This window comes from Mustela lutreola, chromosome 14 (genome assembly GCF_030435805.1).
Source record: "Mustela lutreola isolate mMusLut2 chromosome 14, mMusLut2.pri, whole genome shotgun sequence".
In the NCBI taxonomy this organism is placed as follows: Eukaryota; Metazoa; Chordata; class Mammalia; order Carnivora; family Mustelidae; genus Mustela; species Mustela lutreola.
The window spans coordinates 62751645-62764022 of NC_081303.1; the positions used below are offsets into that span (position 1 = coordinate 62751645).

Sequence of the window (12378 nt, forward strand, 5' to 3'; positions counted from 1 at the left end):
TGATAGTCCTTAGTCGTCTGTTCATGATTTAGAACAAATAATCCCAAAGAAGCAATGAAGTTGTGCGCGTGCGGATGTTGTGCATGTGACAGGAGCCTTCGTGTGCTGTTCTCTCCGGGGGCTGTTTATTAGTGACTGGCCAGATTTTCTCTAGGCTGTTCCTGATTTCCTGTCTGAAGGGAAAGATCTGCCTCTCAGTACTCTTTTTTTTTTTTTAAGATTTTATTTATTTATTTGACAGACAGAGATCACAAGTAGGCAGAGAAGCAGGCACAGAGAGAGGAGGAAGCAGGTTCCTCGCTGAGCAGAGAGCCCGATGCGGGGCTCGATCCCAGGACCCTGAGATCATGACCTGAGCCAAAGGCAGAGGCTTAACCCACTGAGCCAACCAGGCGCCCCTGCCTCCCAGTATTCTTGGGAGCCCAAAGTGAGAAGAGGTTTGAGACTCGTTATCGGGGAGCAGGGGGTATAACTTAATTCTCTGTTTCTGGTGCTGCACCTGCGCCTTCATCCGTGCTTAGCCCATTACCTCTCCGGAGGGTAAAGGTTCAGTTTCCCACCCAGCTAGTGTGGAATGGGCAAGGGGAGCCAGAGATCTGATCGCTTCTCAACGTAAGGTTCTCCCAGTTCTCTTTGTTTTGAGCCTTCCATTCCTATCCTCAATTCCCAAAGTACCCAGCGAGTGCTAGTTCCCGGGGCTTTGGTTGGTTGGTTGGTTGGTTTCTTGAGACCCGGCTGTGTGAACTGGGTTTGTCACGTCTTGACAGTTGCAGTCCTAAGAGTGCGCTTCTGTGGCTTTGACCAGACAGTCTTCTGGCCCGTCTCGCTTCCATGGTGTCACTGCTGTCTCTCTGGATCTTTTCCTTGTGATTTATGTCTTTAAAATAACAAGGCACTTTTCTGTTGTTTCAGTGAGTTTTGCAGTTGAGCAGGACTAGTTGTGTATGTTCCAGCTGCCACCTTACGTGGACTCCCCCCCACCCCCGCCTTTTTTCTTGGCTGTGTATCACTTTAGCAAGTGTAGGCAGAGAAAGTAAAGGGTCATCCTGTTGCCTTTAAAACACAGTGTTTCTTGCACTGCCATCAGGACAAATATTATAAAAAATACCTGCTTTTTAAAATACATTAACCCATACTTGTTTGTACTAAGTTTTCTCTTGTTTTGTTTTTGTCCATATTTTTGCTTCACAGTATAAAGATAGCACTGTAATGTGGGAGCTTGGATGATGGCGACTTTAGAAACATCTAGTGAGGTGTCCTAACATTGGATTTCCAGAATCTAAAATCTTTTCTCTCTCAGCTATAACGTTTACTTGGTCTTGTAGCAGAGAATGTTCTTTTTTGTTCTTTTATAGACTGGTGGTTCTCAGTCTGTAGCCAGTGTCAGAAGCACTGGATGACTTATGAAAAGAGGTTGCCAGGCTCCAGCTCCCAGTGTTTCTGATTCAGAAGGTCTGGAATGGGGCCTGAGATTTTCATTTTCTAACAAGTGATATTGATGTTAGTGCTGCCTGTCTGGGGACCACACTTGGAAAATTATTGATATAGACAATCAGTTGCTGAAAAAAAACAAAAACAGTACAACCAAAATCCCCCAACAAAGCTTGACTTCATTGTTACTCTTTGCATTGGACCGTTGAGAGATGCTTCCAGTTTACTATGATTGTTCTCTTTGCCTGAAATATATGTTTGCATAATCGTCTTTCAAGACAAGCTTGCTGGGCAGTTGCTTTCAACATTTTAATTAGTGAGTTCTTTCCGTTGGTCCACTATGGTTCTTTTCCTTGTTTCTGAACTACCTGTTTAAGGCTTTGTCCCTGTTCTACTCTTCTTCCTTCCTTTGCTTTCGGCTGCTAACAGCTTTTATGATGCTGCCTAGTAGAGGAGTAACCCACAGTCCTGCCGAGGTGGGCTGTCAGGACGCGCTCTCACGTAGAAACAGTCTACATTGAGCTCAGTCGTGAGGGGTCTGCCTTCCCGTGGTTGGGGGCATGTTGCCAGCGCATTGGGTGTAACTCTGCCCGTGGAAGCTTACCGCAGAGAGTGTGCCTGTTCATGTGTAAACACGAACATCAGTGTTAGGGTGAAGTCTTTACTGGTCAGGTACTTGCATTGATTATCCCAGGAGTCCTATACTTTTTAGAATTTACTTGAAAATTTTGAACGCTTAATGTGGTAGGAGAGGTGTTTTGATTCTGGTTGCATCTAAGTGGCTCTCTCCAAGGAAACAGCTTTTTCTCTTACTTAAGGTGAGGAGATTGGCAAAGAAATCTTGAGCTGAATTAAAAAAAAAAATAGCCTTTTATCCAGTTAGGTAACTAAATCCAACAGAAGCAAGAATAGTTTTAGGAAGGTAGTTCTGGAGCCGTAGAGACGAGTGATGTGAAGGTGTGCGCGGGCTCCGTGTGGAGTCACACGCTCCTTTCTCACTTGCTCACTCCCGCATTAGTGTGGGCATGAGAAGTTTTGCCGTTGTTTTAGTGTTGGTTTCTAAAAACACCGATATTTTTTCTTTTTTGTGTTGGTTTAATTAAAGTACAGAGCACGCTGTTTGACTTAAGACAATTCTGAAATCTTTGCTCAATTTGTATACTCTTTAGTCTTTACATTTAGGTACAAACTTTGCTTGATTTTTTGATCCCAGGAAGACAAGGGTGAATCCAATAGGATATTTTTCCTGTTTTGTAATAGTGTCCTTTTTTTCCTAAATAGAATTGGCTCTTTTGGAGCGATGTTTTTTAAAATAGAAGGTAGCTTCAGCAGAATTAGATAAGTAATCTCTTGTAACCCAGGAAATGTCTTTAATATCTTTTCTCTTAAAAATTGCTTTTTATATGGTTAATAGCTCTTGTAAAGATAGCACTATTTTTTAGCCAAATATCATGGGTTCTTGCATACTTTGGGAGTTTTTCCCAACGTTGTATTTTATGAATGGTTTAAATAGAAAGGTGTAGACTGTTAGATCCCAGGGAACAGGGGCTTTGTTTTGTTCACGAATGTATTTCCAACACTAAGAACAGTGCTTGAAGCACATTTGTGGAATGAAGGAAAGAAACCCAGAACTTGAGGTCGCATATATTGTATTACTTAATTAATACCACAAGGTGGTGCTGTTGTACCATGAAATTCAAGGTTGTACTTCAGCTGTCATAGTTTTATGTAAATCCTATAAATAAGCAAAATTGGCTACCTATTACGTTTATTGCCTGCTTCAGTTATTTATCTTTTTAGCATGTGATTAGTCTTTTGACTACATGATTAGGTCAGGCAGTGAGATCATAACCTAAATAAAGAACATTTGGTTCACATTTTTATCAAATGTTAAATGAGATAACATCTATAAAAACCTAACACAATACCAAGTTAGTCTCCTTTTCTCTCTTTTATTATATATGATAAGGCTTTGTTAATTTCCTTTTTATTTTAAAATAGTTTGCCAGAATTTTTCTAATAAATCATCCATAAACATTAAATAATATTTAAGTCTTTTTCGATTGCCAGATTTTAAAAATTCATAGCAAACCTAGATTCTACTATATTCTCTCCCCCCTTCCAGTAAAAGGTTTTTTTGCTTCCATGATTTTTTATGGGGTTAAAAATAGTTCATTAACGTATAACTCTATTCCATATTTGTGCTTATATCACAGTGTGTAAATTAACTATAATTTGTCTTGTTTTCATTTCTGTTCTGAAACTAAGTGTTCACAAGTTAGTTTTGTAGCTTGGGCTTTTTTATTTCCCTTATGATTAAATTGTCTTTTGATATTTTGTTTCTGTAATTGTCCTCAGACTGAAGCGAAATCAGAAGAGGGCCCTGGATGGACAATCTTACGTGATGATTTCATGATGGGAGCATCCATGAAAGACTGGGACCAAGAGAGTGATGATGCGGATAACCAGTGAGCCAGGCTCTGGGAGCAACTGGATACATAGACTGTAGAGGAAACACAGCACACAGTCAGTGTATTTTTCCTAGCGAAATGCTCTGTGCTCTCAGAGCTACGCGGCTGTGGAGCTATCATTTGTAAGAAAGCCAAAAGACTTTTATTATTACCAACCTGGGTGTTTTCTCTTTTCGTGAAAACTTTGTTAAGTTTTTCAAACCTTGTATGATTTTAAGCATTGTTTCTCAAACATGTAAAAAGAAGTATTTCTGCTTAACTAGCGAAATGCACATTTTGCCCAGAACATTATAAGTTTATGTATTGGTCATGGATATTGGTATTTTGTTCCAGTATCAGCAGTTTCTAGAAATGCAGTGCTTTTCATAATTAAAATGAACTCCCTGAAGTTAGTATTTGTCAGCTTTCCAGCTTTATTGGTTCTGTGTGTTTGTGCTTTCGTGAGGGGAGTTTATGGTATTTGTTTTGGTGAGCTATTGAGAACCCTGTGTAGTGTAATCTAACATGATAGTATTTCTGATTCAGCGTGATGATTTCATTTTTAGAACTTGTGCTATGTAAGATTTAAGAAACACACCAAATTTCTACTTTTCTATTATGTCCTTTTATATGCTAAAACACACATAAGTGTTAGGTTATTTTGTATGAGAGATTTACTGAGGTGGAAATTCTCATGTTTAACCTACGCAGTGAGGCATAATTTCTTAGAAAGCATATTTGATGTATTTTAGACTCTGCCCCTGCCCCAGCTTTTCCCTGACACTTGAATTAGTTTAAATTCTCCTGCTTGGTTTGACTGACCAGGGAAACGGGAGAGTTTGGCTGCAGGTGGTCTCGTCGGGATGCCTCACCTGTTTGGAGATTTGGTTCCTTGTCACTCCCGTAAAGATGAGTAAATTAGGTGGCTTAGTATCTAGATGTTAAACCAAAAGAAAGTAAGACTGTTGTATATAATTCCAAAATTTCTTTGAGACCACGTCTAAGATCTGCAGTTTATAAAGGAATTGTTTAATAACTGTGATCTGTTCCTTTTAAAAAAGGGATCCATTCCTTTTCCCATCTTTCCGTCATAAAGAGAGCTCCCTTCTACCGCTCATCTGCGCATACTTGCGTCCTCCCCTTGAACTTATGCTGGAACGGAGAGGTTTATATTTTCAAGCCCATTTGAGTGTTACAGGTATTACCTATCCAAGGTTAAATTAGTCCATGGCCTGGTACTTATTATTATAAAGGAAGGTGTACACTTAAGATATCAAGTGATGCATTTTTGTATTTTATCCCAACTTCTGAACTTAAGTGTTTTATTAAATTATAGAACTACCATTTTGTCAGTTAACATAAATAAATGCGAACCAGTACTCCTCCAAATAGTAAGAGTGCTAACTATCATGATAGAACTTAATGCAGGTGAATAGTTCATTATCACTTAACACATACATGATTTTGAAAAAGAAAATTCTTTGCAGCAGTTAAAAATTTTTTCTCCCCAGAATTAAAGATTATATTTCTTTTTTGCTCTTAATCTTATTCTGGATCATATTAAAGCTTTGCAAAAATTCTTCTGAATAGTACATTTGGATGATAGAAATGAGTAGGTAATTTTTTTTTTTTTTAAGATTTTATTTATTTATTTCACAGGCAGAGATCACAAGTAGGCAGAGAGGCAGGCAGAGAGAGAGGAGGAAGCAGGCTCCCCGCTGAGCAGAGAGCCCGATGCAGGGCTCGATCCCAGGACTCTGGGATTGTGACCTGAGCTGAAGGCAGAGGCTTTAACCCACTGAGCCACCCAGGGGCCCAGAGTAGGTAACTATTTATTTACTAAAATATTTTTGAAACATAAACTCACATAGTTTTTAATTAAAAAAAAATTGGGCAAGAGTTTTTAACGGAAAATAAGGAAGAGAACATAGGCAGATATTCTTCTTTCAGAAATTATTTATTCTAAATTAATGGTGATTTGCCAGTATAAAAAAATTTATCACTTATTTTAGAACGCTATAAAGCATATTCAAAGTACATGAAATAATTTCTGTCATAAAAATGGGATATTTTGTATGTTTTAGTATTGTTGCATCTTAGCTATGCAATATATAAGCAAAATACCATTACGTTTTAATATAAATCCAAGGATGAGCCTATTATTTTAGAAATGAAATATATATCTTGAGATGAGTGTTTTAAATATTCTAGCTCTGGCGCCTCTACCCTAAGTATTTAACTCAAAACATTTAAATTTTTCACATCAGTCGGATGGATCTGCATCTGTTCCATCTTCCTACATCGTCTTTGAGTTAACTAGGGAAGAGAAAAAGAACCACATTTCTAGATCTTCCCTGCTTTATCTCAACATAACAATATTTGGATTTTATTTTTGTTAACTAGTTAGAGTACTGTAATAATAAAAAGATAATTTTTATTTGTTTAGAAAGACTGTGGAAAATAGTTTCCAGGTAACCAGTAACCAGCTATTATCTTATCCCCTTATGTGGATATTTAGATGGCTGTCGTGAATGTTGTCAATATTTAGCATAGTTTAGTGTTGGTTATTCATTGTTTTTAGGCATTGAGCTCTCGGAGTCCAAATTAATACCTGTTTTAGGCTGAAAATACTTAGAATAATCTTAATAGTTTAGCACTTTAGCTTGGAGTCGGAGTATTGGGTTTATTTTCAAGTTACTTAGAATTCTACATAGATCAAATATTATTCTGCTCATTGAAAAGTATACTGTGGAAGCCCGTTAGCTGGAATGGTCCGAAGGCTCACCTTCGGTACTCGGGACTGAAAATGACCTGTGAGGAGGTTCCAGAAGGTTTATTTGAGGGTAGGTTCCAAGTTTTAAAAAATATTTTGTGTGTTTTACAAGGGAGTGGAAAGGGAATGTTTATATTCTGGTAAACCTTAGGGCTCTTTTGATTACTGTGTTTTGCATATACGAATAGACCTAATATTCAGTGACCACCAACTAATTCTGCCACCTGTGCAGGTGGTGAGAGTACAGTACTTCGTTACAAAGCCATCTGGGTACAGTCCACAGATGCCTGAAGATGTCCTAGTTAAACGTATAATAGCAGAGACTTCCCAAGGTTGAAGTGTGAACAGAAACGTAAGCAAACTGTAGATATAAATTGCATTGCTGGGAAGTTAAAGAAATTGTAAGGCCTAAAATGCTTGTAAAGGAAACCTCCACAGAGCGTAAGTATTTCTATCTCAGAGGAATGAGGAGGTCAAATAAATGAGGCAGTGCTTTTGCAAACTTTGGATAATTTTTTTTGCTCCCTGTTTAGCTTTACTTCCTTTTTGTTGTTTTTATCTTAGATTTTTATAAATATATGTGCTGAGAAGAGTCCTGAGTGAAGTGGGATGGAGGTTTTCTTTCTTTGGGCTTTTTCATGACTTGAGAGAACCATTATTGTGTTTAGTTTGTTGCTATGTATGTGCAACGTGAATCTCACTTTTAAATAAACATTTGAGGGGTGCCTTATGGCACAGTTGGTTGAGTGTCTGATTCTTGGTTTCTCAGTGTCGTGAGCTCGAGCCCCACGTTGGGCTCCACTTTCAGTGCGGGGCTTTCTTGGGAGACTCTCTCTCCATTTCCCTCTCAAATAAATAAATGTTTTTTAAAAATAATAAACATTTGAAAAATTAGTGGATATATTTTTGAACCTTTGTAGTTTCTTAAGAAAAGCATGTATGTGTCTGTGTCTGGCTGGCTGCCTTAGCCTGGGTTGCTGTACCAGAATATTGTATAGACTGGGTGGCTAAAACAGCAGACTTTTCTCATAGTTCTATAGGATGATAAGTCCCCAGCTGCATGCCAGCGGATTCGATGTCTGGGGAGAGCCCTCTTTCTGGTTTGCAGATAGCTGACTTCTTGTGTCTTCGCTCAGGGAGGAGATAGATCATCTTTTCTCAGTCACTTTCATAAGGGCACTAATCCCCTTCATAAGGGCTCCACCCTTGTGACCTAATTACCTTCCAAAGGGCTCCACTTGGAAATACCATTACATTGGGGATTAGGGCATTCATAGATGAATTTGGGAAGACACATAGTCTATAGCAGTATGTAAAATAGCAAGTTGTACATTTTTAACTTAGATGTGGTATAACTTTACCATTGCTTCTTGACTTAAATTAAAATGAGAAAGTTAAGCGAAGGAAGCAGAATTCATTCTGCTCTTTCCTTAAATGCATCTCTTAGGATTAATGTGATGTTTGTCTCCATTTGGTATGTTAGTCATGGGGAGACTGTTAAGCCCTGCGGATATTTGCAGGTGCGAGGAAACCATAGTCTGAATTTTGGCCAGGTGGATAGATGAATCTTAGCGACTATTGCAGCCAAGGTAGGCCTGGCGAACTTCTTCATTGGGTGAACTTCTCTGAAGCTTGACTAAATGTATTAATCAATAGGACCTGTGAACAAATTTGGAAGTAGGATGGTCTTTGAAGTTCATGAAAGACATTTACAACCGTGATTGATGTTTAACAAAATACTAAGTTGTAATAACTCTAATCAGAATTTTACAGATGGAAGGTATCTTCTAATGCTTCGTAAATAATTTTTAGATTTTCTGAAGAGTGCTTTCTAGCTTAGAGAACCACATGAATATTTTTCATCCAGGCTACTAAGCATAATTTTAGGGAGTTACAGTTCTGGGCTTTTTGTCTAGATAGGTGATGAACCTGTGTGCTCAGAAGAGGTGTCCTCTGAAACAGTTACAGAGCATGTTTTCTTTGTCAAGAATAACTAGTTCAGCACTGCTCACCTGTTCCCCCTTTCCCCGGCCCCTCCAATTACAGGGGTACGTATTGAGCTGTCTGTTAAATGCTTTTTGTAGGCAGCATTTACAACCAAGGATATAAGCAAGGATATATGTTACAGGACTGAGCTAATTCCTTATAATTTCAGTGTCCAAGTCAGTATAGTCCAATATGATTGTCTGTGTTGCTGGACACGTTATATCTCCACTAGCACAAGGGGCTACCGAATATTTGCAGTGTGGCTGGTGATATAAAGGAACAGAGTTTTAAATTTTACTTAATTTTAAATACTTTAAATTTTAAAAGCTGCATGTAGCTAGTGGTGGTCTATCTAACTATGAAGAGAGTAAAATTAGCATATATTTAGTCTGATAATGAAGCAGTAAGCTTTGAAATGTCTGTGAGTTCTTCTGATAAAATTATGGATACAATATAAGCACATACAAATATTGGTGTAATTTTATTGATTAAATCACTGTCTTTCTTTTTTCAATATTTGTATTTTGGAGAAGATAAATTAAGTTGCTTTGTAATTACATGATTTCCTCAGGTAGCTGTTGTCCTTAAATATGAGGCCACTGTTAATAACAAATAGCATTTCATTTTTTTAGGTAATTGTCTACAGTTTTCAGAAGGAACACATCCAACTGTAAATCTTATTGATTCCCTAAAAGAACAGATTTATGATACATGAACAAGGACAGCTGGAGGACTGCCAGACCCACAGACACCAGACACCACGTACGCTAGGAGGTCCCCCGGAGAAGTGTCTTCAGTCACAGCTCTCTGGGGTCATCCGGCAGTTTCCAGTCTATGCCAGCACACAGCCACATCCTGCCAGAGCCAATTCAGATTGCAGATTTGGGCAAAAAAACCCGAAAACAAAGAGCACAATGAGCATTATTAGCACAGCCAGCTGAAAATGATGAGGTGTTAACCACGTTTGTATAAATAACAGTTTCTCTAACCCCTGAATCATTATCCTGCATTTAAATGCAATCGGTTCATAAACATCAAAGCGAGAACACCAAATTTGTGTGGGGTCAGGACCAACTGGGGCTCCGAGTGGAGAGACAGCTGAGAGCGGTGTCCTTCTTCCCGCGTGGGTGGCCTCACAGCTGTTGATTCTCCCTCCGGCTACTAGACAGTTGCCTTTGCGCTTGCAGAACCAGACTTCAGTCTGAGGGAAAAATGCCTCCCCTCCCAGGGCATGGACATAAACAATAGATGGACCTCAGCTCTCAAAACATCCACACGGCGGCCGGACACAGCAGGCGCCCTGAAGTAGCTGCGTATCACCAAGCATAACATCGGGGTGTTTCTGCATGATACTGGTCTTTCTACAGTAACACTGGGCTCTCTTCTATGTAGTCTAAATGTAGAAGCTCATGGTTACAGAGATTCAAGGTGATACTACCCTTCTCTGTAAACACCAAGAATAAGTAGATTGTGCGACCCACAACTGCCATATTCTGGTTCTTCCACAGACTCCCGAATAGACTTGATGGTAGGTGAAATTACATATCACTAGCATATAAATCCCGCCTGGGCACACACTTGTTCGTGTAATAGGAATTTGGATAATGTTCCACCGAGCCCATCTAGCACAGTGCCTGCTATGTAGTAGGGAGGGTCTCCAGGAACGTTCTCTGTCACGCACTTGGAGGATCAGGTGCTGTGCCTGTAGATTTGTCGTTCATTTCTGATCTGTGTAATTGTAAATGTTTCTCCCCACAGAAGTTTACAGTCTGCAGGTCGTAGATCCATAATGAGACGCAGTAGCCCTACTCTGGAAATCCTCCTCAGGAAATGACCCTGCTTACAAAAAGGCTGTGTGAACAGTATTGTAGTATAACATTGTTTTTAACGGCAAGGAATTTTAGACCACTTACAGCTTCAGTGATAAGTGATCATTTACATAAACCTTGGTACTTCTGCTTTTCTGCTGCCCTTTAGAATGCTGGCAGGGAAAAGACGTGTCAATAATGTTAACTGAAAGGGTGAGATTAAAAACATGACAGGATAAGTTTTTTAAATGCCAAAAGTTCATTAGATGTATATAAGAATACATTCTTTATTAAAGAAGATAATTTCGACATTTTGCAAGACAAGTCTCACAATGAGTAAAAAGATTCTGACATTCAATAAGATACTAAAACATATTTTGCGTACTTAGACTGTTCTAGAACTTAGACTCTAAATACTGTCTTGCCGAGGACACTCTTTTAAGTATTGATTTGGAGAAGTGCAGAGGTAACTATATCAAGAGTCCCATTTGCTACAGTCCTACTTTTTTTTCTTTTTCATTTAGTTTTTTAAAATATTTTATTTTTTTTATTTGACAGATAGCCCAAGTAGAGCTGTAAGCAGAGAGAGGGAGAGGGAGAAGCAGGCTTACGCTAAGCGGAGAGCCAACGTGGGGCTCCCTGATCCCAGGCCCTTAGGATCATGACCCGAGCTGAAGGCAGACGCTTAACCGACTGAGCCACCCAGGTGTGCCCCACTTTTTCTTTTTTTTTTAATTTTAATAGTTACCTTGCTTTGAACATTGAGCATGAAAAATTTTGACCCTTTCCCCCTTGTGTCACTTTGTATCTCTTGATTAATAGAAATTTATTTTGAAATGAGAATCTCTGTTTCCTTGACTTATTTTAAAATGTTGCCTTTTCATGCTCAACCATCTTTTTTGACAGGTCCCATCCATCATTCAAGTTTAGGTTGAAACAGAGCAAGTAATAATAATAAACATTTATACAGTAATTATTATAGGCCGGATACTATTTACATGTTTTATAATGCATTTAGCTTACACAGTCTTCCTATAACCCCATGAGGTAGGTGCTGTTATTGTCCCCAATAAATCGATGAGGGAACAGGTAGTAGATTCAATAACTTGGCAAGGTCACACAGCTAATACAGTCAAGTCCAAGCTTGAATTGACAGAGCGGCTGTACACAACACTAATTTCCTAATTTTAGATGATACTAATGTCTTACAGAAAATGAGATTTTAAAAGAAAATGAGATTATAGAAATTGAACTTTTGCTCTGGAAAAATAAGTGAACATGTTCTATTTTTCAGTCACATTTACTTAGGGCCTGAACCCAAGGCCTGGGGAAGGTAGAGGGGACAAGGCATATCAAAAGTGAAAATCTTCCTGGCAGTGGCAAGTTAGAGTTTCAAGTAGCATGTCTTCCCAGGCTTCATTTTAGTTGCCTCTGTCTGTTTATTATACCGTGTGCCGTTGGAGAATTTATTTTACGTCTTAAATATGTCTGGTAATTAAAATGTTTTAATTATCTGGATTCTGCAGAAATGGAACTGCATGACTACTAGAGTGGGATCCCATAGTTTTATCTCTTAGGACATGACTCTGTTGCTCTTTTCATTACCAAGATACAATATATTGCCCATATGCTACTGTTTCTTATTTAATGATATTTTGATGATTCATGAAAATGCTAAGTGTTGACATATTTGCTCTTAAGAATTTAGATATTTCAGTTATGCTTTATACAGGAAGACTAGATTTTAGCTTAGGATATTATTGGCTAGGAGATAACTAGAATTATGGAAGTTCCATTGTTACTGACTTAGGATCTTTCCTGAAAATGTGTGTGTTCAACATGTCAAATTGTAACTTTCATTTTCTTGTGCAGTAGCTTTTGTCATACAGTGTTTTTCCTCTAGAAATGAAACAACATATCAATGGGAAAT

General features: G+C 38.5%; 1 protein-coding gene across 1 annotated transcript in view; it reads left to right on the forward strand.

Annotated features, from left to right (window-relative positions):
* The window catches only part of RRP15 (ribosomal RNA processing 15 homolog), a 42342-nt gene extending 34942 nt beyond the window's left edge, over positions 1-7400 (forward strand). Inside the window, exon 5 of the mRNA XM_059146756.1 lies at positions 3790-7400. Coding sequence (XP_059002739.1) covers positions 3790-3903 — 114 coding nt within the window. The 3' untranslated portion in view covers positions 3904-7400. The remainder of the gene's footprint in view (positions 1-3789) is intronic.
* Positions 7401-12378: the final 4978 nt, after the last annotated feature.